This window comes from Oncorhynchus mykiss, chromosome 8 (genome assembly GCF_057628025.1).
Source record: "Oncorhynchus mykiss isolate SJ-2025 chromosome 8, ASM5762802v1, whole genome shotgun sequence".
NCBI lineage: Eukaryota > Metazoa > Chordata > Actinopteri > Salmoniformes > Salmonidae > Oncorhynchus > Oncorhynchus mykiss.
Genome location: NC_143029.1, coordinates 23,812,965 through 23,840,435, shown reverse-complemented (window position 1 = coordinate 23,840,435; position 27,471 = coordinate 23,812,965). Strand labels below are relative to the sequence as shown.

Here is a 27,471-nt window from a genome sequence, read left to right as displayed (position 1 = left end):
AGTTTCACCATTAAGGATTACAACTTTAAGCCTATGACATAAACCTAGAGAAAATCCGGTCTTTCTTCATGAGTGAGACGAGCCTGCAGTGTGAATGTCCAGGCTGCCTACAACCTTGACCGAGGATAAACCTGTGTGCCCCTAAGCTTGACAGTAACCGTTTGTGAAAAGGCCCAGCAGCCAAGCTGCTCTAAATGGCAATGTGTGAGACACTGCAGAAACTTTGCTCTGCCTGTCTGACTACATGCTTTGAACTTTTAGACTCTTGTTTCCTAGCAACAGGGAAATCTGTGAGCCTTATTGAGCCTAAGCGGGAACATTAGACTACATATCTCATTGATTTCAAGAGTTTCATCGGGCACATCGTGACCTGAAACAGATCGGCTCCAACTCCCACTGGTTAATGTGTATCTCTGAATGTGCCTACAGACGATGAAAGGATACATTCCAAGGATGACAGCTTCAAGGCATTTGATTGGAAGAGATTCCCTGATCATTTCCCTCGCAGTCTCCATCAACCTAAAAGGGAACAGAGATGTTTGTTGTGAATATTATTGTTTCATACCAAGTCCTCTTCGGTGCTTTGTGCAGAAAGTGACACAATGGTATAATCTCATCAAACAGGATTACAACAAACAAATAGTGTCAAGGACAAGCCAAGCACATTAATGAAAGCACCATCTTCTAAATACAATGACCCCTTTTACTTATTTTCTATAAAATGTCAAATGTTCTGGTTGTTTTTGCAGTACATGCAGTACCTAGCATGTGTACTCAGGGTGAAGAACACAGACAGAGGACGGCTATTTACAACCTCTGAACTGGCCTATATTCTTCTACAGGGGGGTAGGCCGCCATTGTAAATAAGAATTTGCTCTTAACTGACTTGCCAAGTTAAATAAAGGTTGAATAAAAACAAAATAAATACAGACACATGTGGATTCCCAGAGTAGTGGGACCTCTCTCCTGGCTCTGTAAAGTTACGGCAGCAGACAGTAAAGACACACAAAGACAAGCCAATGGAAAAAAAAACACAGATATGGCCTCACAGCCTCACTTACCCACACAATGGTCTAGTTTTCCTTATCTCAAAGAACTGAGTTCCTGTGTGATTGTATCTAACAGACAGTTAAGGGAATGTACGTTATTTATAATGAGGGATACCTGGAGAACCTCTGAAATTAAAATGGATGGCCCTCTCTTCAGTGAAATATATTTTTACCCAACCCTCCCTGAATGCATGAAAAAAAAAACAGGTGACCCTCCATTATACCCAAAATAATATTTAAAACAGAAAGTGGATAGTAGAGAACAGACACTAACTCCAACAAAGCCCTTTTGTTGTCAGTAGCCTAAAGTCAAATTAAAATGAAGACTGTTTAAATGAATTACTCGAATATGGCTTTTTTGTGAGGTCAATAACTCTGCTAAATAGCTTTATTATGGGCAACCAAACATATTGTTCTTATTAAAAATCAATTATAGCAGCAGCAAGCTTACCTCTGGTCCTCCTCATCTTCGCGCTCTCCTTCTCAAACTGAACAGGAAATCAGGAGGCCTAGTCCGCGCGCACAAAAACATACAGTTGAAGTCGGAAGTTTCCTTCCCCCTCGCCAAATACATTTAAACTCAGTTTCACATAATTCCTGACATTTAATCCTAGCAAAGATTCCCTGTCTTAGGTCAGATAGGATCACCACTTTATTTTAAGAATGTGAAATGTCAGAATAATAGTAGAGAGAATGATTTATTTCAGCTTTTAATTCTTTCATTACATTCCCGGTGGGTCAGAAGTTTACATACGCTCAATTAGTATTTGGTAGCATTGCCTTTATATGTTTACCTTGGGTCAAACCCGAAACGGGTAGCATTCCACAAGCTTCCCACAATGAGTTGGGTGAATTTTGGCCCATTCCTTCTGACAGAGCTGGTGTAACTGACTCAGGTTGGTAGGCCTCCTTGCTCGCACACGCTTTTTCAGTTCTGCACACAAATGTTCTATAAGATTGAGGTCAGGCCTTTATGATGGCCACTCCTGTCACGCCCTGACCTTAGTTATCTTTGTTTTCTTTATTATTTGGTTAGGTCAGGGTGTGACAAGGGTGGTTTGTTTAGCTTTTGTATGTCTAGGGGTTTTCTAGTCTAGGTGTTTATATGTCTATGGTTGCCTAGATTGGTTCTCAATCAAAGGCAGCAGTTTATCATTGTCTCTGATTGGGAACCATATTTAGGTAGCCATATTCCTTGGTTATTTTGTGGGTTGTTATGTCTATGTGTAGTTGCATGTCAGCACTTGTGTTTATAGCGTCACGGTTGTTTTGTTAGTTTGTTTAGTGGTCTTTGTTTAAATAAAGAAGAATGTATTAATCTCATGCTGCACCTTGGTCTCCTCGTTATGACGAACGTGACAGCTCCAATACCTTCACTTTGTTGTCCTTAAGCCATTTTGCCTCAACTTTGGAAGTTTGCTTGGGGTCATTGTCCATTTGGAAGACCCATTTGCGACCAAGCTTTAACTTCCTGACTGATGTCTTGAGATGTTGCTTAAATATATCCACATCATTTTCCTTCATGATTTCATCTATTTTGTGAAGTGCACCAGTCCCTCCTGCAGCGAAGCACCCCCACAACATGATGCTGCCACCCCTGTGCTTCACGGTTGGGATGGTGTTCTTCGGCTTCCAAGCCTCCCCTTTTCCTCCAAACATAACAATGGTCATTATGGCCAAAGAGTTCTATTTGTATTTCATCCAACCAGAGGACATTTCTCCAAAAAGGTACGATCTTTGTCCCCATGTGCAGTTGCAAACCGTAGTCTGGCTTTTTTATGGCGATTTTGGAGCAGTGGCTTCTTCCTTGCTGAGTGGTATTTCAGATTATGTCGATATAGGACTTGTTTTACTGTGGATATAGATACTTTGTACCTGTTTCCTCCAGCTTCTTCACAAGGTCCTTTGCTGTTGTTCTGGGATTGATTTGCACTTTTCGCACCAAAGTACGTTCATCTCTAGGAGACAGAACGGATCTCCTTCCTGAGCGGTATGATGGCTGCGTGGTCCCATGGTGTTTATACTTGCGTACTATTGTTTGTATAGATGAATGTGGTACCTTCAGGCGTTTGGAAATTGCTCCCAAGAATGAACCAGACTTGTGGAGGTCTACAATTCTTTTTCTGAGGTCTTGGCTAATTTCTATTGATTTTCCCATGATGTCAAGCAAAGAGGCACTGAGTTTGAAGGTAGGCCTTGAAATACATCCACAGGTACAGCTCCAATTGACTCAGACTATAACAATTAGTCTATCAGAAGCTTCTAAAGCCATGACATCATTTTCTGAAATTTTCCAAGCTGTTTAAAGGCACATTCAACTTTGTGTATGTAAACGTCTGACCCACTGGAATTGTGATACAGTGAATTATAAGTGAAATAATCTGTCTGTAAACAATTAATAGATGTCCTTAGTGGTTGAAAAACAAGTTTTAATGACTCCAACCTAAGTGTATGTAAACTTCCGACTTCAACTGTATATATATATATATATATATATATATATATATATATATATATAAATATATATATATAAAATCTGAAGATGCCTTTGACTCGCCTCCTAAAGTGCCACCGTACACAGCACAGTCATTGGTTAGGCAGCACAAAAGGGTTCACCTCAGCATGAGCAGGGCAGGCCAGGGCTTCAGATTAGGATAGCCTATCTAATGCAGTGTGTAATGCAGTGCAGCCTGGTTTTATATACACAATTCCAGCAGCGCAAAAACTCAAGAAGGAAGTATATTTTCTTCAAATATTACTTTGCCTTGTGCTTTTCCGAGCATGCTCTTCATACAGCCTAGGTCTACAGTATAGGCTATGGATCATTTTATTGAGACCACACTAGCTGCACTTGATATTGAGCGCCCTGCAGAGAATCAGGGATGAGGGGCATCATCGGGCACACATTGAGATACTACAATAAGCAACTCATTCTCCAACCCTGAGCAATATGACATTTAATCAAATACAAATGACATAACCCTCCCCTGGACTGAAATTGAAAAAGCATAACCTTCCCCCATTTCCCTCCGGGTAACAATTGTGCACATTTCGACTGCTCCCTAAGGGGCCTTTATAGGGGTCTGGAAGATTATATAAGTGTGGATGAGAGGGGAATGGTGGACGTTTCTGAGATCAGGTTCATGTAATGTAGGCTATCAATGTTTGAGAGAAATGTAACTGTACCTTGAAGACCTAATTAGTTGATGTATTTACTCACTGATGTGTGTCAAGATGAACTGAAATGAATTTGAAGACTATGTCCAAGCTCCACCTGATTGTGTCTACTCTAGTTAACAGAGTTGACAGTTAATTGGTTTTAAAAAAACATTTTAAGAGAGGCAGCAGATGTTTTTTTGTAAAGTGCTGACCCTCTTCTTGACCCCACAGTGGTGCATCTTGGATCATATTTACTATGGGCATTAAAGGTACTGTGACATTGTTTACAGACCCAGGGAGCCCCTGTTGTTATGGCAGTTGGTGCAACTGCACTCCCCTGGCTATAATGACAGCAAATTAAGCCCATCTGAAAACCTTGAAAGTGTTAGCTAGCTAACACACTGCATGCATACAGTACAACCCCCCAGGGCTCCACTGTGAATTAAAACAGTGTGAAAAGAGTAGCGGTGCACATGAATCTGTAATGAACTATAGGAGGACAATGTGTGCTAACAGGTGCAACGTGGTCTCAGGACAATTCGTATTATTCTCTATGTAAATCTGTGACACTCCAATTAGTATTTTATGTTAAATGATGAATGGTATTGCGGTCATACAATATCATACAAATTAGAGGAGAATGTATAGTTTCATACACCTTATCCGGTCATACAAGAGCATACGAGTTGGATGGTTTAACTTACATCCTGGAGGGCGTATAGCATTATACATCTTTGTCTGTGACCAGGTTGCTTGTTGCATCATAACAACAGAGGAGAATTACGGAGAGAATTTATGTTGGTGCTTAGGGGAACTAACGACAAAGGTTATTAGAACTAAAACGACAAAGGTTAGGTGAATTGGGTTAAGTTTAGCATAAGGGTTAAGGCTTAGCTAAAATACTACAGTTGTCCCCAACCTTTGGATTACTAGATGGTCACGGATTACACCCACCCATCCTCCCTGACTAACTTCCCTACTTTTGTTTCTGTCTAAAGTAACTACACCATTAGTAGGTGTCATACATCTTTGAGGTGCTCAGAACTACGTACAGTATGTTTCATATGACTCTGAGGCCAGGCTGCTCTTCTCATTGTGTTTTGTGAACAGGGGATGAGAGAGGGGTGGAAGGGAGGGTTGGTGGCAGGTTGCGGGCTCAGCAGGGAAAGGATACTGCAGTGTCTTCATATAGTTCTGGATGGCCAGCAGCCAATCAGGGACAGACATGGTGGGCTTGAAGTTGGGGACCGATGGCACAGGGTGCTGTAGGTTGACAAAAAAAGACTGTTAGAGTTTATCTTGGTGGTGGATACATAAACATGTGGCAATATTGAAGGTCTTGGGAGAAACTGTAAAACAGCTGCTATGACTAATACTGTGCTTCCTCTGACATGTCCTAGAATTTGGCTCATAAAATGTTTGGCTTCCTTTTTATTGTACATTCATTGACTCAGTCAGAACCAGAAAAACACATGTACTGTATATGTGGTGTGTGTATGTGTGTGTGTGTGTACAGGAAGGAGGCCAGGGGACACAATAGACATAAAGCCATGTCATTTCCTCTGGGTTGTTTCTGTTAACAAGAGCTAGAATTAGCTTATCTGAAGAGTCTGGTCTCATGCTCAAGACAAACAGTTTAGCCCTCTGGCTCAGTCACACAACTCTACTACGTTATATTTGCAAAGCCTGAGGTGATAGATCAAACTAATGAGCGAGTACCATGCCCTCAATCCAGAGTCAATACATTTCCTTTCCAGGGTATTAGGCATTCTAGGTAGTCCTTTTTTGGTCTATTTCTCTAGTGAGTCAATGGCACACACACATACACACTGATCCTACCAATCAGGCTTATGTGGTATCTGAGTCAATACAGCCACTGGATCAAAGGGCTGACAAGCAAAGAGAGAGTGAGAGATAGCAAATGTGAGAGGAAAAGAGAAACCCCAAACCAATCAAGGTGAGATGAAAATAAGATTAGGTTTTTCCTTCATCAGCACTCTACCCCTAAAGGATAGGGCTAAACTCTCTTAGTAGACACCCTTTCATGCAGAGAGACTTACAGGAGCAATTAGGGTTGAGTGCCTTGCTCAAGGGCACATTGACAGATTTTCCACCTAGTCGGCTTGGGATGTGAAACAGCAACCTTTTGGTTACTTGCCCAATGTTCTTAAACCACTAGGCTACCTGCCGCACACAGGCCCATTTTAAAAGCATCACATTCAAGCTGTGCAAGTGAAATGAAAAGCAGAAAAATTTATGGAATATTCAGCAGTCAGTGGCATTGGGTCTTATTTCTCAATAATCCCTCAAACAATCGCCCCGCCAAACCTATCTCAATTTCTGAGAGCCTGGAATAGAACAGAATTCTGCTGGGTCAGGGAAGGAATATGGGGTGATTCCTTTCTCCTTTCCCTCTCTTTATCTCTCTCTCTCTCCACAGCATAGAGAGGGATGAGAGGATGAGTGCTAACTGAGGAAGGGACCTCGTAGTGTCGTGGGATCAGCCATTTTCTCAAAGTGTAGCCTACCACACCCCTTATAGAAATGTAATAACACTTCATTGATAATTAATAGAACAATGTACATTTGATGAAAACATTGATTTAGTTATTTAGACACAGTGTTACTGTTTAGAGTGTTTAGTTGAGTGCAACACACAGTCCCAAATCACCATGTGTAATTAGCTGTCATCCTTCTCCTCTTTCTCTCCTTCCCTCTGGAGAAGAGCAGGGCGCCTTGCGGAGCCCAGACAACTACTGGAGCTGAACGAACGAGTGTGTGATTCACATCTTTATTCCTCATTATACGGTGTGAAAGAGGTTTTTATAAAAGGGGGACAATCACGCAGAGGGATATGGAAAGCTTGTGGCAGTGGCACAAGCTTTGAAAGTAGATTGAATTTCAGCCTCAGCACTGCAGTAAGTTGGATAGTAATAACACCTGGCAAACTCACTGAGCAAGGTTGAGGCTGACAATTCATGGTCTGTCTGTAGCTGTACTGTATGCTCCTCACAGGTGGACTTGCAGGAATTAAAAGATCATTCAAAGAGGGACTTTCTCCCTTTCCGTCCAGCTGTCCCTCACCCCTTCTGAATCTTTTCCCCAGCTTTAGAGAGGTCTTCTGTGGGTGAAAAGGGCGACCTGCCCCCCTGTGCGGTGGATCTAATCTAACTTTACATCCCCAGGGCACATCAGTGAAACTTGAGAGAGACAGCCAAGATGTGACTGCAGCACCAAACACCCTGGTCATTTGTCTCTCTCCAGAAGACAGTTGGGCATTGGTCAGAGACTATCTTTAGAGCATGATAGCTTGCGGTTTTCATGTGGTGTGCATGTAAGCAGAGCCTGTGTAACTACTTATTTACAGTTACCAGAAAACATTCGCTTGAACCTTCTCCCGTAGGAATGCAACAAAAACAAATACCTCTTTTTATGTAATGTTGTGTTGTCTCTCTTGTCATGATGTGTGTTTTGTCCTATATTTATTTTTAATGTTTTTTCAATCCCAGCCCCGGTCCCAGCAGGAGGCTTTTTGCCTTTTGGTAGGCCATTGTAACTGACTTAAATAAAGGTTAAATAGCACCACGTTTGGAGATCAGTTCAGTTCTAACCAAATCCTGTGGTGATGCAATGTGATTTGGTGTTTGTAGAAAATACATTTCAATGTTGTTAACACACAAAGTAACAAAAAACCTGGTCTAATTTTGCAACAAATTTGCAGCACACAGTAGAATGTTCGCCACAAGTTTCCCAGAATCGTTTGCCAGAAATTCACAAGTTGCCCCAAAGTTTTGCTATATTTAGTTATAAGAGCTTTCTGCAAATTTGCATCAAATTGGCCAAAGATTTGCCTCAACTGTTTTCCAGAAGCCTGTTTTTTGGTAAGGGTGAGGTGTATATAATGTACGTTTGAAACAGAAAGGAAGGCTTTGGTCTGAAAGCCTGTTTAGTTTCCTGTACAAAGCTTTATGGAAACAATTAGGCGATAAAGATTATCCTAGACTCAAATCCCAGATGGTGGATTAGTTCACTCACAACCAACCCCTTCAAATAGTCAGGGCAAAGGACAGGCACAAAGCTCAAGCAGTGGTGTTACCATTCCTGACAACATCAATAGAGAATAACAGAGGAATACAGCATTTCAGGAGAGTAAAATCTGCTCAATTCTTACCAACATGCCATTTGGATGGGACACTGGAACCAAATTTACAAAACAATGAATGACAAAATCATTTAAATCCTATCCTTTTCTTAATGCAAGATGAAGGGATGCAATGAATGGATCACGAGACACACTTTGATCACAACTCCTCAGAGTGTGTTAGTTTGCATTCAGTGCAGCAGGAAGATGCAGCTTGAGATTTCACAGGTTTCTCTCTGTAGCCTATGTGTGAATACATGTGAGCTCCACAGACAGCACTGCAATGCTCATTCCTCCACACAGTCTCCCAGACGAGGGCCCTGGATTTGAGATTGTCCCTGAGCTGCCTTGCTGTAACTCTGCCCAATCTCCTTAATGAGTTAGCTTGCCCAAAACCTGCACCTGGAGATCACAGACTGGTCAGGCAGGGTTCACTGTTACTTCTGGGATATTAATGACTCCACTCTCCTTTCACACTTTTCAGGCCATTTGTGTTTCTCAAAACAGTTTTGGGTTACAGACTAATATACTGAACAAAAATGTAAACGCAACATGTAAAGTGTTGGTCCCATGTTTCATGAACTGAAATAAAAGATACATTTGGCAGTACGTCTAACCTACCTCACAACCGCAGACCACGTGTCACGATGCCAGCGCAGGACCTCCACATCCAGCTTCTTCACCTGCAGGATCATCTATGACCAGCCACCCAGACAGCTGATGAAACTGTGGGTTTGCACAACTGAAGAATTTCTGCACAAACTGTCAGAAACCGTCTCAGGGCAGCTCATCTGCGTGCACGTTATCCTCGCCAGGGTCTTGACTGGCAGTTTGGCATCGTAACCGACTTCAGTGGGAAAATGCTCACCTTCGGTGGCCACTGGCACGCTGGAGAAGTGTGCACATCAACATGACGAGATCCAGACGCCCATTGTCGTGTCATTCATCCACCGCCATTACATCGTGTTTCAGCATGATAATGCACGGCCCCATGGTGCAAGGATCTGTACACAAATCCTGGAAGCTGAAAATGTCCCAGTTCATCCATGGCCTGCATACTCAGACATGTCACCCATTGAGCATGTTTGGGATGCTCTGGATCGACGTGTACAACCACATGTTCCAGTTCCCACCAATATCCAGCAACTTCAGTGACAACATTCCACAGGTAACAATCAACAGTCTGATCAAATCTATGCGAAGGAGATGTCGCACTGCATGAGGCTAATGGTGGTCACACCAGATACTGACTGGTTTTCTGATCCACACCCCTACCTTTTTTTTTAAGTATCTCTGACCAACAGATGTATATCTGTATTCCCAGTCATGTGAAATCCATAGATTAGGGCCTAATATGTTTATTTGAATTGACTAAATTCCTTATGTGAATTGTAACTCAGTAAAATCTTTGAAATTGTTGCGTTAATATTTTTGTTCAGTGTAGTATGGCGTAGCAATGTGGAATACAACTACAGTCGCTTAGCTGTAGTCTATAAATAGTGTTTTTTATTTTTTATTTAACCAGGTAAGTCAGTTAAGAACAAATTGTTATTTACAATGACAGCCTACCGGGGGACAGTGGGTTAACTGCCTTGTTCAGGGGCAGAACAACAGATTTTTACCTTGTCAGCTCAGAGATTCAATCCAGCAACCTTTCAGTTACCGGCCCCAACACTCTAACCACTAGGCTACCTGCTGCCCCAATTAAGGCAGTGTGGTGGACATCGGTATGATATGACATGCGTGAAATCCCACAGCACTGAGCAGGCCTACAGGTTTATCAGCTAAAGACTGCTATTGTGGACTGCCAAAAGGTAGTTGATAAGACACCCTGAACATAAAAGAAAGTGTCACTGTCCCTTGGTGATACTATACAACACTAAAGCAGCCTCTGGTCATAATTCCAATAACTAGTACAGAGGCAGCATCAAGAAAGGACACAGTCTGGGGCAAATACAAAGATTCCTGTGTGCATTGTCATATGCTCTGCTATTTATATTGCCTACAGTGTGCTATGAACTTGGGCTTTGCCATCACATGTACTAATTTCCAGTGTACCAATTAGTGTTGCTCCAGAGTCTCCTTTCTCAGCCCACTCCCACTCCCACCAATGACAGCAAGAGAAAGGCTCTCAACACTGGTCCCCGCTTGGTGACATTTCAGTCCCAGTTATATCTGGCCTCTGATGAAATTACTCAGAGACAATGTAGTGTCCTATTGGAGGCCAGGGGTAGGCTGAAATAGTCTGCATGCCTTAAATTCATTCTTCATTCCTCCTCAGGATAATTAGGAAAGAGAAGACTTTCAGGAGGAACTTTAACTCATCCTGCTATTGTCCTGTCAACAGTTGTTGATGGATTCTTTGCACATATCGAATTTCTAATTATGTCTGTTGAATTGCAATATGAAGCATATGTCTGTTGGTTATAACATGGTAATTTCCCCGGATTTTATGTCAATATAACTGCTTATTTGTCTGGCTTTAAGGCTATACTTACTTTAGGAAGGTATGCAGCATTCCTTATCTTACTAATGTCTTGTCCATCAGGGTGTACTTTGGCCACATGAGTCCACATCCTCTCCCAAGTGACACCGTCAATGGGAAAACCAGTTCTGTTCACGTAAAATAGCACCCCCCCATCTTTCTCCTCTTCCTCTCCCGATGAACGTCCAGCGTTGTTGGGGGTGCTAAGGGAGGCAGATTCAGCACCCGGGCTCGACATGCAGTACGTACTGCCACTGGTGCTTTTGGATCGGTGCCTCCCCATTTTAGCTGCAGGTGAACTAGTGCTAGTGGCGTTGGGTCCAGTCATTGTTCAATTCAAAAGTGGGGGTCCTGGCAGATGGCAGCCCGTGATGATTTGCTTAGCCTTTGTCAATAACACAGGTTTGCTAAAACAAACATCTTGATGTACCAATATCCACTCCCGTACATCCATATAAAGGATACTGAAATCACATATTAACGAAATTATTTTGGGGGGCACGTGTGAAGCTTTATAGGTAGAAATGCACCAGAAAAAATATGCATTTCATATATTTATCTAAGCATAATCTTTAGCCATTAAAAAGTCTGAAAGATATAGGCTAGCAAGAATTCAAACCCCAAAGCATAGCCGAATAAAATACCGCATTGTGTGTGGACCATTCATACCAATGTAGTTTGCTAGTTGCCCGTAGTGGAATATTCACCGTTTGGCTTCCTCCTCTGTAACTTCATCCTTTGCTCAGAAAACTGCGGGGGCGACTGACTCCCACAGCTGACCTCTGCTATGCATTCCGTTCCGTTCGTAGTCTACTACATATTTCCCCAATATCGAGTAGGCTGTCTATTCGAAAGCTTCGTCCTCATGATGAAAACTCCTCTTTGGTAATTTAACCCTCCATCACATGGTTAATATTTTGGGATTAATGATTTCACTATGTTATTCTGCCTATCGTAACCCCGGCAGCCAGTCGTGTTCTGGATGATTTCATTGGCTGTACCAACAAAGAGAAGCGGATTTAAGTAGCCATAGCAAATAAGGAACGAGTCCCTTGCTGTGATTGGTGGTGATTGCGGATGAGGGCGTCAACAAGTGAAATTTGCAACAAATGGATTTTTTTTCTCAACGCCTGGTATTGTCTAGGTGAATATTTTTTAAATGATACTGTTATTATAACAGTAAACAATGTAACAACTTCCCCCGATTCAATTTAACAAGTGGTGTCTGACGTGAAATTGTCAGTGGCTATTTAAAAATATATATTGGCTTGTTTCAGCAAGCAATGTACATGTTTACATATTGTCCAAGATTATCAAGGTATCAAGGGCCAAATTATTAATGCAGAGGACAAATAAATGTAATGTATTTATCAAATTGCAAAAGTGGGATATCAAGGTTACTCATTTAGAAATATGAGAATACGCACTCCAGTAACAGGTTAGTTTGCCAAATATGCCCTCTTCTGGACAATGTTAGACAAACGCATATTCCAGCTCTATTGGTCTAACTTTCTCTACACGTTTTCCAGTATTGGGATAACCTAAATGCTAGCATTTCAATCACTTAGGATACTGTCAAAAAACCATTATTATAATACACTATATGCTTATGAAAACGTATTTGAGGGCACTATTACAATATCTAGGTCATTAGCTAATAGTACTCTATGACACCTCATGACTACAATTAATAAAACATATACAGAATTACAACATCCACTATAGTAGCTGAGCTAAAAACCATTTTATTGTATTGTTTACACTCTGTGTTTTATGTTTTGATTGCCACAGTACATTATCTGCAGATAAGCAAGTACACATGCGACTCCTTACCACCGAGAAAAGCCCAAAGACAAACTACAGAGGCAAAACTAAAACCACATTTTTACAGTACAATCTGGGGCACCTTGAAGGGATTGTCTAGCAGACATATTCTATAGCAGCTGTATTGTAACAGTGTTGGCATTGACTGTACTGTGGATTACTGTGCGAAATTATAAATCAGGCTGTCGAGACTTTAGACAGTGGTGTGTCAAAGCCATATGTTGTATTGAACAATAGGTAAGTATAGTTCAAGGTCCGGATGTACTCATTTTCAGTTGGGAACAATGATTCAGTTCAGTGGTCTTGGTAAATGCAATACATTGAAATAAAGATGAATAAAGAATTGAAACAAATAACTACATTGGTATAAGTGAACTATCAAATTTCGAGAAAAAAAAGCAAGGAAATGTTATGAATGTCCATATTCGAATGTTATTTCATCATTATTCAGAACTACATAAAACGCTAGAAAAGAGAGGAATACATCTGTCAACCAAATAAATGTTTTTTTTCCTACGGTCATAAGAAGCTAAATAACGTATTCAACTGAAATGTATCTTCCTGCTTTTAACCCAACCCCTATGAATCAAAGAGGTGCGGGGGGCTGCCTTGATCAAAATCCACATTTTCGGCACCCGAGGATTAACTGCCTTGTTCAGGAGCAGAACAACATATTTTTACCTTGTCAATTCGGGGATTTGAAGGTGGGAGTGACCGTCCCAACACTCTAACCACTAGACCACCTACTGCGCATAGTCTTTATAGCCACAGTTTGAGCTATATAATCCACTGTGAAGGTTTGTAGCTATTTTAATTGTAACGCTGCAGTCATTATCACTCCTGTTTGTGCTTCATCATCCACACAGCTTTCTTAGTATTTCCACAAAATCCCTCTGGGTGGCGCTGCTATACCATTAGCTACCTATCTCGGCAGAACTGTTATGTGTGCCATGTATTCAACAAAGTTGTCAACATTTGAACACTTTCAAAAGCATGCATGTAAGTGATACACTGAAAAGTAGATTGTGCATGTTGAACATTTGTCATATGCATTGTGCATCTTAGTGCGTCATATTTGGTCCATATTTGTATGAATGGCTGACATGTTGTAGAGAACAAAACTGACACTGTTAAACTGCATTGTCATGCAAATGATGCAGCGTCACAATAATAACATCACCATAATGGCAAACAATGTTCTTCCTCACAGGCTAAGGCAGGTCAGAGATCCTACATGGTATTTCCCTTTTGGTTTTGTATAATGCCTAGAAATAAGTTTAAATAAGCAGTACTTTATGAACCAGCGATGATGACAATTGTAGAGACAGAAGTGGTTCGTCAAGCAAAAGAAGGAGAGGACTATTGGAAGTTAAAAGGTGTATTTAGGTGCTTATAGTTTACCTATGCATAAACAAATCATGGCTTGGCTAAAACCACTACAGTACAAACATTATAACACGTTACAGTTTACAATCCAAAGAAAAGGAGATTTCAAGTAACCTCAGGAAATGTTGTTGAATGCGTTGTAGGCCTCTGAAATGTTCAGTAGTGTTGAGTGACCTGACCCCCCCTGTCCTTTTTGGATTAAAGTGAGGTCTCATGGGAAAAGCTGACTGAAGTTTCCATCTTGACGCCATTGGTTGGCTTGTCTGAAGGGCACTCGGTAGGGACCTAAGACAGCAGAGAGAAATATATCTTTAATTAAAGTATTATATTCTCCTTTCATGAGACAAAGAGTCTTCTCATCACTGAAGTAACTAGTTGTAACAATGTTACAAGCCAATAGCTGTATATTAAACCAACATAGTGGGGTACATAATCACAGTGCCAAATAGCATTCTAGTATCCCATAACAACATCCTACAGCACAAGTTTTCAGATGCCCTATACTGACGTCAGCAATGCTCCTGGGAACTATAAAACTATACATCTTTTCAATAGATATGCAACATGACTACTACTATACATCTACTATACATATTTTGTCTAGTGACTGCCTGAAGACTATTAAAAAAAAATCCATGGAAAACAAATGTATTAAAGGATTCATTTGCTTTGCCCAGCACGCAGCTCTCGACATGATAACAATTCACATTAGATGAGCCCAGCAGAGAGGTCAGTGGCTGAGACACAGCAGGACTTTTCTGTCTTTTGAGGTTTGCCCGGCCCTTGATGTTGGGGATCTCATGAGATACGAGACAGCTTTCACAATGGCTGTCAATGTGAAAGAACAAACGGACGAGTGACCTGACATCTGCGTCATTCAAGGAAAAGTGATTAAGAGGAGGCTGACCTTTCAGAAGAAAGAACAGGAAAATAGAAAATCTCTCTGAGGTAAATGGACAGAATAGGACTTACTGCTTGAAGATTTCTGTGGTTCATGCCCATATTGACGTTGTTTCTTTTCAGTTCTGATTTTATTAAGGCTGAAATAAACAAGTGAAAGTAATTAAGAGAGCCTCATCAAAAATATATAAACATACAACATTGTGGTGTAGCCTACATAGTATTGCATTGTATTTTATCAGCCTGTATCAGTTTTCATAGCAGAAAGTGGATCATATGGAAGACCCCCACACTCCACAGAAGAGATCAGAACAGATCAGAGAGCCAACCAACCTGTGAGAAAGATGCCCAGGAAGATCCAGACACAGAGGAACAGGTTCCCAGCCAGGGGGTTGTAGTCTGTTGTTAGTCTTCCCTGGATCAATGTGAAAATAATCCCAAAGATCTGAGGGAGGAAGGAGACATAAGAGGTGAGCAACACACTATACACCTGTAGTGCCTCAAGGGTACACTTTTAGAAAAAAAGAGTTCCAAAAGGATTCTTCAGCTGTCCTCATAGGATAACCATTTTTGGTCCCAAGTACAACTATTTTGGGTTACATGTAGAACCTTCTGTGGAAAAGGTTCTACACAAAACCCAAAAGAGTTCTACCTGGAACCAAAAAGGGTTCTTAAAAGGGTTTTTCTATGTGGACAGCCGAAGAACCATTATTGGTTTTAGATAGCACCTTTTTTCCCCAAGAGCGTATATACAAATTTATAGTGACTAACGCAACAGATCACCAAACAAAAAACTTCTCAGACGCCCACTTGGCAAAGAAGCTAAATCATTTTATGAAGAGCTAGAATAGAAAGTAAGTGTACTATGCAGACTTTGTGGGGGTAGGCAAATATTACATAATACACTGTTGAGGGGAGGACACATGCTGTGGTACACGGGAATACCCAAATGTATTTGCCTGAAAATATCCCTGGAGGCAGTCGAGCATGGTTCCACGAACAATAAAAATATTCATGATTGTTTAGATGATCATGTGTCTGACGCTTACCTGTGCAAATGCATTAAGAAGACCAGAAGATGTCCCTTCCGATTCAGGATACGTAATTTCAACCCCAAATTCAAAGCCAAGTGGCAGGTAACCAGTCATGAAGAACCTACAGAATAACAATATCATATCAGTGAACCATGCCTGCCCTCAGGGAAAACACACTGCTTTATCTTGATGCCCTTGACGTTTATAATTTTTGAACATAACCAGGGCCGGACTGGCCATATGGTACTTCAGGAAAATGCCAGATGGGCTGGTCCATTTTTAGCCCAGTGGGCCTGTCCAGCTTAGGTTTTTTTGCACAAAAGTATCATTATCTGGCTAATAATGGGGGCCTCAAGGAATAAAATGGGCTGGTGTGTTAGAAACGCCAGGGCAGATGTCTGGTTCCAGTCCGCCCCTGAACAATACATAAATAATAGAGACATTGCATGAGTGACTGTTTACCCTCAGAGCATACAAGAGAACGAGTGTCACACCCTGGTCAAAGTATTTTGTGTTTATCTTTATTTATTTGGTCAGGCCAGGGTGTGGCATGGGTTTTTGTATGTGGTGTATATTTATGGGGATTGTAGCTAGTGGGGTGTTCTAGCTAAGTCTATGGCTGTCTGAAGTGGTTCTCAATCAGAGGCAGGTGTTTATCGTTGTCTCTGATTGGGAACCATATTTAGGCAGCCATATTCTTTGAGTTTGTCGTGGGTGATTATCCTTAGTGTCATTGTTCTGTGTTAGGTTACACAAGTATAGGCTGTTTCGGTTTTCGTTAAGTTTATTGTTTTGGTAGTGTTTGTGTTTAGTGTGTTACTTCATTAAACATGGATTGCAATAGACACGCCGCATTTTGGTCCGACTCTCCTTCTCACCAAGAAAACCGTTACAGAATCACCCACCACAAAAGGACCAAGCAGCGTGTCAACAGGCAGGAGCAGCGCGAGGAGATGCGCAATAAGGATTTCTGGACATGGGAGGAAATCCTCGATGGGAGAGGACCCTGGGCTAAACCAGGGGAGTGTAGCCGCACCAAGGTGCAGCAGGAGAAGGAACAGAGGCAGCAGCAGCAGGAGCAGCAGCAGCTGCAGTGGGAGAGGCTGCACCACCTGGAGAAATGGACATGGGAGGAAGAACTGGACGGTAAAGGACCCTGGGCACAGCCTGGAGAATATTGCCGCCCCAAGGAAGAACTGGAGGCTGCGAAAGCTGAGAGGCGCAGATATGAGGAGGCAGCTCGACGTAGCGGATGGAAGCCTGAGAGGCAGCCCCAAAAATTTCTTGGGGGGGGGGGGCTAACAGGGAGTATGGCTACGCCAGGTAGGAGACCTGGGCAGACTCCCTGTGCTTACCGGTGGGCTAGAGAGACCGGACAGGCACCGTGTTATGCAGTGGTGCGCACGGTGTCTCCAGTGCGGGTGCATAGCCCGGTGCGGTATATTCCAGCTCCGCGTGTCGGCCGGGCTAGATTGAGCGTCGAGCCTAATGCCATGAAGCCGGCTCTACGCAGCTGGTCCCCAGTGCGTCTCCTTGGGCCGGCTTACATGGCACCAGCCTTGCGCTCGGTGTCTCCGGTTCGCCTGCATAGCCCAGTGCGGGTTATTCCACCTCGCCGCACTGGCAGGGCGACCGTGAGCATTCAACCAGGTAAGGTTGGGCAGGCTCGGTGCTCAAAAGCTCCAGTGCGCCTGCACGGTCCGGTTTTTCCAGTACCACCTCCACACCCCAGCCCTCCGGTAGCAGCTCCCCGCACCAGGCTTCCTGTGCGTGTCCTCGGCCCAGTACCACCAGTGCCCGCACCACGCATCAGGCCTACAGTGCGCCTCGCCTGTCCAGCGCTGTCGGAGCCCTCCTCCTCTCCAGCGCTGTCGGAGTCTCCCGCCTGTTTAGCGCTGTTAGAGCCTTCCTTCTCTACAGCGCTGCCGGAGTCTCCCGCCTGTTCAGAACTGCCAGTTAGCATAGAGCTGCCAGTTAGCATAGAGCTGCCAGTTAGCATAGAGCTGCCAGTTAGCATAGAGCTGCCAGTTAGCATAGAGCTGCCAGTCTGCAAGGAGCTGCCAGTCTGCAAGGAGCTGCCAGTCTGCAAGGAGCTGCCAGTCTGCAAGGAGCTGCTAGTCTGCAAGGAGCCGCCAAAGCTGCCAGTCTGCAAGGAGCCGCCAGAGCTGCCAGTCAGCATGGAGCAGCCAGGGCCGCCAGTCAGCATGGAGCAGCCAGGGCCGCCAGTCAGCATGGAGCAGCCAGGGCCGCCAGTCAGCATGGAGCAGCCAGGGCCGCCAGTCAGCATGGAGCAGCCAGGGCCGCCAGTCAGCATGGAGCAGCCAGTCAGCATGGAGCAGCCAGAGCAGCCAGTCAGCATGGAGCAGCCAGAGCTGCCAGTCATCATGGAGCAGCCAGTCAGCATGGAGCAGCCAGATCTGCCAGTCGACCAGACTCTTCCAGATCTGCCAGTCGACCAGACTCTTCCAGATCTGCCAGTCGACCAGACTCTTCCAGATCTGCCAGTCGACCAGACTCTTCCAGATCTGCCAGTCGACCAGACTCTTCCAGATCTGCCAGTCGACCAGACTCTTCCAGATCTGCCAGTCGACCAGACTCTTCCAGATCTGCCAGTCGACCAGACTCTTCCAGATCTGCCAGTCGACCAGACTCTTCCAGATCTGCCAGTCAGCCAGGATCTGGTAGATTCATCAACCTGCCTGAGCTTCCTCTCACTCCTGAGCTTCCTCTCACTCCTGAGCTTCCTCTCACTCCTGAGCTTCCCCTCAGTCCCGAGCTGCCCCTCAGTCCCGATCTGCTCCTCAGTCCAGTGGGGTTCTGGGTGAGGACTACTAGGCCATGGTCGGCGGCGAGGGTGGACTATCCAGGGACGCGAGGAGAAGGGACTAAGACATTGATTGAGTGGGGTCCACGTCCCGCGCCGGAGCCGCCACCATGGACAGACGCCCACCCGGACCCTCCCTATTGTTTTGAGGTGCGTTCGGGAGTCCGCACCTTAGGGGGGGGGGTTCTGTCACACCCTGGTCAAAGTATTTTGTGTTTATCTTTATTTATTTGGTCAGGCCAGGGTGTGGCATGGGTTTTTGTATGTGGTGTATATTTATGGGGATTGTAGCTAGTGGGGTGTTCTAGCTAAGTCTATGGCTGTCTGAAGTGGTTCTCAATCAGAGGCAGGTGTTTATCGTTGTCTCTGATTGGGAACCATATTTAGGCAGCCATATTCTTTGAGTTTGTCGTGGGTGATTATCCTTAGTGTCATTGTTCTGTGTTAGGTTACACAAGTATAGGCTGTTTCGGTTTTCGTTAAGTTTATTGTTTTGGTAGTGTTTGTGTTTAGTGTGTTACTTCATTAAACATGGATTGCAATAGACACGCCGCATTTTGGTCCGACTCTCCTTCTCACCAAGAAAACCGTTACAACGAGAAGCTGATGTCCAAAAGGTCATTAGACCATGGCATGGAAAATAAAATAAGAGGCTTGCATTTGAAATGTCCTGAATGACACCCTACTGTTCACTACCTTGTCATGTAAAAACAATGTGCAACATGGGCTATCATAACTATTTTACTTCATAATTATCATTTCAATAAATTCTTTACAATCTGATAGGAAACCATTTCCTTTGTGGCAAGAGGATCCTTTCCGGTTACAAAGATGTCAGTTACACAAATGAGAAGCGTCTCTCAATGATGATGCTAGACAGTCTTTTTTAAAATCTAGTTCCAGAGGGGTTATCTCCAGCCTTACCCCAGCACGCCGGCAGTGAAGAACACCAGGTAGATATTGTTGAGGTCCAGAGTGAAGGTGAACACCAGCATACCAATGAAGGACAGGATGTAGACCATCAAAGTGGTCATTCTGAAGAACAATCACAGGACAGAACATTTATGTAAATACAAGTGGATACATTCAATACCGAGAGTTTCACAACTAAAGAGGCAATAGGGAGGTACCATGGGCAGGGAATTCCCTAAATGCATTAAGAGCAATTTACTACAAACCTGCGTTATTATGGTCTGAACTGGCAGGACATAATTCTTGGAATGTCCCGTAAGCTGCATATTTAAAGGGTGAGTTAAAACTCATAAACGTCAGAGTTTGTGTCTTTACAGAACTTCCCTTTCTAGTAACAGCAGAATCTGTCTGCAAAACTGCTACCACAGTGCACAAAGTTTCCAGAAATAACTATACCAATTTAAATAGACATACACCGTAACTGCCTTCTGTAGCTCAAGATTGCATCATGTGCAACATAGATTCATGACTGTGTCAACAAATTATGTAGTGATTCATGTCATTGGCAGTTGTGCTTGGGGACAGTACCTACTTGTAGGTTTTGGTGTGATCCAGCCACAGTCCACAGATGATGGAGCCCACCATTCCAGCCACCACAAGGGTGAGACCAATCCTGCCTGCATTCAGTTCCTGGTTCTGGGGTGAGGAGTTTAATGTTAGTGTGGGGTAAAGCAGGCTTTTCAAGGGACATGTGCCATATTCACATGAAGACCCATGGCTAAGAGCATTTAGTTCAAACTTGAGGCTCATGAGGACTCCAGACACAATATGGTCTGGATGCATGTATGATGCATGTATGAATGGTACATACAGTACCATTCAAGGGTTTTCTTTATTTTTTAAAACTATTTTCTACTTTGTAGAATAATAGTGAAGACATCAAAACTATGAACACATATGGAATCATGCAGTAACCAAAAAAAGTGTTAAACAAATCAAAATATATTCTATATTTGAGATTCTTCAAAGTAGCCACCCTTTGCCTTGATGACAGCTTTGCACACTCTTGGCATTCTCTCAACCAGCTTCATCAGGTAGTCACCTAGAATGCATTTCAATTAACAGGTGTGCCTTGTTAAAAGTACATTTGTTGAATTTCTTTCCTTCTTAATTAATTTGAGCCAATCAGTTGTGTTGTGACAATGACAAGGTAGGGGTGGTATACAGAGTAGCCACCTTTTGCTTTGATTACAGCTTTGCACACTCTTGGAATTCTCTCAACCAACTTCACCTCGAATGCTTTTCCAACCGTCTTGAAGGAGTTCCCACATATGCAGACTTGTTCGCTGCTTTTCCTTCACTCCCACTCATCCCAAACCGCTGAGGTTGGGTGATTGTGGAAGCCAGGGCATCTCGTGCAGCACTCCATCACTCTCCTTCTTGGTCAAATAGCCCTTACACAGCCTGGATGTGTGTTGGGTCATTGTCCTGTTGAAAAACAAATGATAGTCCCACTAACTGCAAACCAGATGGGATGGTGTATCGCTGCAGAATGCTGTGGTAGGCATGCTGTTTAAGTGTGCCTACAATTCTAAATAAATCACTGTGTCACCAGCAAAGCACCCCCACACCATCACACCTCCTCCTCCATGCTTCTTAGTGGGAACCCCACATGCGAAGATCATCTGTTCACCTACTCTGAATCTCATAAAGACACAGTGGTTGGAACCAAAAATCTTACATTCGGTCTCATCAGACCAAAGGATAGATTTCCACCGGTCTAATGTCCAGTGCTCGTGTTTCTTGGCCCAAGCAAGTCTCTTTTTCTTATTGGTGTCTTTCAGTAGTGGTTTCTTTGCAGCAATTCGACCATGAAGGCCTGATTCATGCAGTCTCCTCTGAACAGTTGATGTCGAGATGTGTCTGTTACTTGAACTCTGTGAAGTATTTATTTGGGCTGCAATTTTCTGAGGCTAGTAACTCTAACGAACTTATCCTCTGCAGCAGAGGTAACTCTGGATCCTCCTTTCATGTGGCAGTCCTCATGAGAGACAGTTTCATCATAACTCTTGATGGTTTTTGCGACTGCACTTGAAGAAACTTTAAAAGTTCTTGTAATTTTCCAGATTGACCTCATGTCTTAAAGTAATGATGGACTTGTGTTTCTCTTTGCTTATTTGAGCTGTTCTTGGCATAATATGGACATGGTCTTTTAACAAATACGTCTATCATCTGTATACCACCCATACCTTGTCACAACACACCTGATTGGCTCAAACGCATTTAGAAGGAAAGAAATTCCACAAATGTACTTTTAACATGGCACACCTGTTAATTGAAATGCATTCCAGGTAACTACCTAATGAAACTGGTTGAGAGAATGCCAAGTGTGTGCAAAGATGTCATCAAGGCAAAGGGTGGCTACTTTGAAGAATCTCAAATATAATATATATTTAGATTTGTTTAAACCTTTTTTGATTCCATATGTGTTATTTCATAGTTTTGATGTCTCCACTATTATTCTACAATGTAGAAAAAAGTAAAAATAAAGAAAAACCCTAGAATGAGTAGGTGTGTCCAAACGTTTGACTTGTACTGTACACGGTGAATCGGTTTAGGGGGTACAGTTCCGGGATTTATGGAAAGTCTGGTGGGAAAGGGATGTTTATGTCATCTGACATGTTAAAGTGAGAGAAGGCTGCTACTAGAGTACACAGAAAGTTGCTTGTCTTTCAGTCTTTTAGCCAACCCTGATTGACTCTCTCCTCCATGGGTAGCAGGCATGCGTAAAAAGCGGATAATGAACATCAAAGCGGGAGACAATGGATTCGTGCCCTGTCATGGTTTCCACTCTCATTTAACTCCATCTGTTTATAGAGAAAGCCTTTTCCCTTAAGTCTTTACTACTGTCCTGTTCAAGAGCTTGTGTTTGATCTAGCTATGCATGTAGTAAATCAACTTATCAAATCATCTTAATTTTCAGTCATTGAAACATGCATCTTTTGCACTCCACTTACCTTGTAACAAGCCATAATCATCTGATTGAGAAGTGTTGACACAGAGTAGAAAGAACCAGTCATGATACCTAAAAGAAAATGGGGGGAAAAAATGATTTCTTTCAATGTTTCATCCCGACATAGTGATATCAATTCCAAGAATGTATGTAGTACACACAAAACCATGAAAATTGCTGAACACCAACAAAATAAACTCTCTAGAGGTCAAATCCAAGAAACATATGTAACTGGACTGAGCACTGGGCAGTCAGTCTGCCTTGGGGTGCATGGGGTTAAAGGACAGATCTCATCTGCCTTGTATGGGGTTAAAGACAGATGGATCTCATAATGGAACAAATATCCCCCAGCAAACAGTCAGTGAATGAACAGAATGCAATAAGAAGAGACTTGGGTCCGCACTCAGGATAACTGGCCTGGCCCCAGATCTGTATGTGCTTCGGCCAACACCTCTAACTTTACTTGTCATGTAAAAACACGTTTGGCATGACAACAAACCCAACAGATGAGTTTGCTAAAGCACAGACCTGGCAATTAGTCAGGTGTCTCACCATAACTTTAAGGTAGCTTTATGTTACAGTGGTAATAACATGGTTATAGTAGGTGTAGTAACGACATAAGGAGCAAAATAAGGTACGATTATGATAAATCTGGTGTCTCACCATAACTGATGAGCAGTAGGATGAAAGGTTTGTTCTTGAACAGGTTGATTATGGACTGTCTGTAGGAGTAGTCTTCAGGAGCACAGTCAGGTAGGACCGCCTGAGCTTGGCTGGGAGGTAGTGAGGGTCTGTCTTTCATGACTAGGAGAGAAAAGACATAGTCAACACTAACACGCTGTATTTACAGCTTTACAACATAATGGCGAAGTGTTTGTTTCTTGCTTCAAATGCACTCAGTAGCTTATGACTGCAATGACTCATTCCTGATTTTGCAAAACACTATCACAGCTTATTGTGAAATAAACACAAATTACTTACTCGAAATTCGCGACAGGCACACTTTGTGTGTATTTCACAATTTTCTTCACAGTGCATTTTGTGTGTATTTCTTTCTTCATAATGCATTCGTGTACATTAAACCAATTCCAATTTGTTGTGGCTAACTTCAGCTAGGCTAGCTAGGTGACTAACGTTAACTAGACGGCTAACGTTATAGCTAGGCTAGACGTTGCTAGACGTTCGCATTATATGCCCACCCATCCTCAATGACCAACCTCCTTACTATCATTTCTGTCTTAATTAAGTAACCTACTGTCTTTATCTGTGATTGAAATTCACTGGTTACAAAATGTTGTACTGCACACAGAAAATTACACATTTTCTTGTGCCTGTCAAAAATGTCCAATAAGTAATTTGTGTCTATTTCACAATAATCTCTGATACTGGGTTAGATTTACTGTGGTATATTTGCATAGTTGTATGGAATGTGTAGCCTATAGAACATCTACAGTGCCTTCAGAAAGTATTCACACCCCTTGAATTTTTCCACATTTTGTTGTGTTACAGCCTGAATTTAAATTGATTACATTTATATGTTTGTGTCACTGTTCTACACACAATACCCCATAATGTGAAAGTGTAATTTTGTATGTAGAACATTTTAGAAATGAATAAAAGGACCACAGGAGGAGGCATGTGGCTGGGTCCAGGGACAGGCAGAAGGTCAAACACAGGGGGTCCAAAAAGGCAACAGTACAGGCAGGGAAAAGGCTAGTAACGTCGTCCGGGAGATTGAGCAATAGGTTGTGTGGTGGAAGAATCAGAATTAGTTGTGTAACATAGATAATTAAGATGTCTTATCTGCATAATATACTTATGTGATATACTTGTTGTTAGAATGTATCCCTTCGGACTCTGGTGTTGGCAGTTGCATTTCTTCCCTCAGCTGGGGCTCAGTCACCTGGGGCCCAGAGAGGGGAGAGGTCAGGCTTGTCTTTCACATGTCCTTGGTGCTATGCAGAATATCAGAAAGGGAAGAGGACAGGAGGGAACATTGTCTTCATATGTGAATGTGTCTTTACCTATTCTTAAACCATGTGAAGGGATGGTGTGATTAATGGGGAACAAATTACTTGTCTCAACAATGTCTGTGCACCAGTCACTTCCTCGTTTGGCATTGGGGGATGTGTGTGGTAGTGTCTGGAACCATTGTATGTCATCTCTAATGTTGCACTTATCCTGGGTTAGTGTATGACCTAGAGGCTCACTCCCTCATTGAGCTTGTCCAGGAGTGGGGTCAAGAAGGGGTTTTACTTGAGATGGAAGTATCTGGAGTTGACAATTGATTTATGCCATTGGATGAGTTGGTGTTTTTGTGCTATGAAGTACCAGGAACGAGATTGGAACCTCTTCTTAGGGACCAAGATGAACGATAATTTATAGCGAATTCTATCTGGCTGCAGGACACTCCTTTCTCATTTAAAAAGTCTCACCCTGTGACCCATTCAAAACATGGATCTTGGCTATAAAAGGCCTTTGTACTTTTGTCTCGCCGCTTTTCAACGAATCATCAGAGATGTGGAACAAGTCAAGGGGTATGAATACTTTCTGAAGGCATTGTAAATGCAGTCGTCTGGACCTATGGAGTTAGTTTCTACAGTGACTAAATCAGGGCTCTCCAACCCTGTTCCTGGAGAGCTTCCCTCCTGTAGATTTGTGCTCCAACCCCAGCTGTTACTAGCTTATCAACCAGCTAATTATAGCTGGTTGATAAGCTAGTTAAGAATAATAATAATAACCAGCTAATTATTAGGGATGAAAACCCACAGGACGGTAGCTCTCCAGGAACAGGGTTGGAGAGCCCTGGACTAAATGATGTGCTATCCATCGGATCCATTTCTGCACAACACTATTCCAGATGGCATGATGAGGCTTGTGTCAACTTACTTACCAATTACAGTCAAGATGAAGAGAGCAGTGGAGACTACAGCTGTCCAATAAAACATAACTCTGATGTTGTGTCCCATCAGCTCTATGTCTTCCACAGTGTTGGGGACCAGGACAGGTGGAAGCAGGAAGCCAATGGCAGTGCCCAGCTAGAAGGGGATCAGACAAATACATCAATGTCACATATTCCATCAAAATACAGAAATAAATTGTTATTTTTACACAGCAGCATAAACATGTACATCATAAGCATGCAGGCCTACAGTTTACAATATGATTAGAATATGATTAGGCTAAAGGATTCAATAGGTGCCACCCATATCATGACTCAACACACACGCACCTGGTTACCCAGCACGGCAGTGGCACATGCAGTAGACACCTCCTTCGGGCCAAACCACACTGATGCAATCTTAGAGGGCAGCCCGAGGATGAAGACTTGGGCTATAGAACATATTATCTGTCCGGTCATTGTCACACCGAACAGATCTGGCCGGACGCTGGCGCATTTCACCCACGCACCGACGCAGTTCAAACCCGCGCCCATAAGGGCTGTCAGTTTCAGTCCTTTTTTATCCAGTAACCATGTTGCCGGGAAGATCAAAGGCACATACGCGACCATGTATACAATTGACAGCCAGTCGATCTTGTCGCTGGATACATTGTAGAAGTGGGTAAAAATGTTGGTGATGATGCTGTACTGGATCCATTGAAATGCGTTGACGAGGGAGTAAAAGCTGAACACAGCTAAAACGGAGAATCTTCTCCAATAGAGTTTCGTTTCGATACATGTTTCCTCTCCAGGAAGCATAGCCTGCTTCTCATCTGGAGGGATCTCTTGTTCCAAAGCCTTCGAGTCCAGTTCTGTCAGATGTTCCGATCCATTCGTTAGATCGGTGTACTGATCCCCTATTGGGACTGCCCCGTTATGCACCGAACGCTTGCATGAGATGTCTATTTCGTCAGGTGCGTTGTCACGTCGCAGATGCTCCTGTACCAACTCGCCAGCCACCATGATGCTGCGCCAACGTCGCCTATCGCTATAGCCTATACCCTAAAGTCAGGAAGCACGTTTACACAAAATAGGGCAGATCCAACATTCAGTTAGTAGATAATACAACTATTCACACCGTTTTATGAATAAGTCATTTTTAAATATTGTAGGCTATCTATCTGTATTCGCTCTCATAAACGCCTTCTTTCGCATGGTCCTGCTGTAGCCTAGTATGTCCGTGCCGCTTTTGTTCAGTGCATGGGAGTGGAGAGTACTGTAAGGCAGGGCGCATTTACATCAGACAACTCAAATATAGAGGCCTTCGGATGATGACTCCGACCAATCAAAGAAGAAGAAGTGCTCACCGGCCTCTTTATGCATTCAAATAAACTGGATAATTTCCTTAATAGAATTGAGGTTGTTCAAAGGTGTATGTGTTCATTAGTGACACATGGTCTCCTCATTATCTCTCCCTAATCCTAATCTTAGATTAACCTAATATACCTGCCTAGCATATACTGTACAGTAGGATACTCGCACTGAAAAAACAAACGATTGAGACAATCTATGCATAAAATGTGTAATAAAATCATCCACCTCAATGACATAGGCCTAACAAGTCAATTTTCTCTGCTAATTGTAGACCTTACATTTGTAGATGGGAGGTGAATTTACCCTTTTATTCATTATGTTTTTGAAAATGCGGATCTTCAATTCGTCCTCAGATTTACCACGATTAAATACGTTTCAAGATGCACTGGCACACGTAGGCTTACATCACTACACTTCCACGTTGTCACAGTTTGCATTGTTGCGTGAAATTCTCAGGTTTCCAGATCCATGGAAACCGCGGCTCGGCTA

General features: G+C 42.9%; 2 protein-coding genes across 8 annotated transcripts in view; both read right to left on the bottom strand.

Annotated features, from left to right (window-relative positions):
• The window catches only part of vash2 (vasohibin 2), a 30,127-nt gene extending 16,604 nt beyond the window's left edge, over window positions 1-13,523 (bottom strand). The window contains exons 1-5 of one of the 7 annotated variants that reach the window (XM_021612012.3): window positions 11,504-11,845; window positions 10,848-11,298; window positions 5,383-5,471; window positions 1,062-1,118; window positions 445-519 (exon numbers count right to left, since the gene is read on the bottom strand). In XM_021612012.3, the coding sequence (XP_021467687.1) occupies window positions 445-519; window positions 1,062-1,118; window positions 5,383-5,471; window positions 10,848-11,162 (536 nt within the window). In that variant the 5' untranslated portion in view covers window positions 11,163-11,298; window positions 11,504-11,845. Of the gene's footprint in view, window positions 1-444; window positions 520-1,061; window positions 1,119-1,500; window positions 2,099-5,382; window positions 5,472-10,847 lie in introns of those variants that run through there. The other 6 variants (XM_021612013.3, XM_090242975.1, XM_090242976.1 and 3 more) reach the window with 6 other exon arrangements.
• Window positions 13,524-14,020: 497 nt separating this feature from the next.
• Window positions 14,021-27,044, bottom strand: flvcr1 (FLVCR choline and heme transporter 1). The gene is made up of 10 exons (XM_021612002.3): window positions 25,960-27,044; window positions 25,621-25,765; window positions 23,391-23,531; window positions 22,732-22,799; window positions 20,307-20,410; window positions 19,727-19,837; window positions 15,994-16,099; window positions 15,278-15,389; window positions 15,017-15,084; window positions 14,021-14,329 (listed from the first exon to the last, which is right to left on the bottom strand). The coding sequence occupies exons 1-10, from the start codon at window positions 26,629-26,631 to the stop codon at window positions 14,243-14,245; spliced, it is 1,614 nt and encodes a 537-aa protein (XP_021467677.3). The 5' UTR covers window positions 26,632-27,044; the 3' UTR covers window positions 14,021-14,242.
• Between the last annotated feature and the right edge of the window lie 427 nt (window positions 27,045-27,471).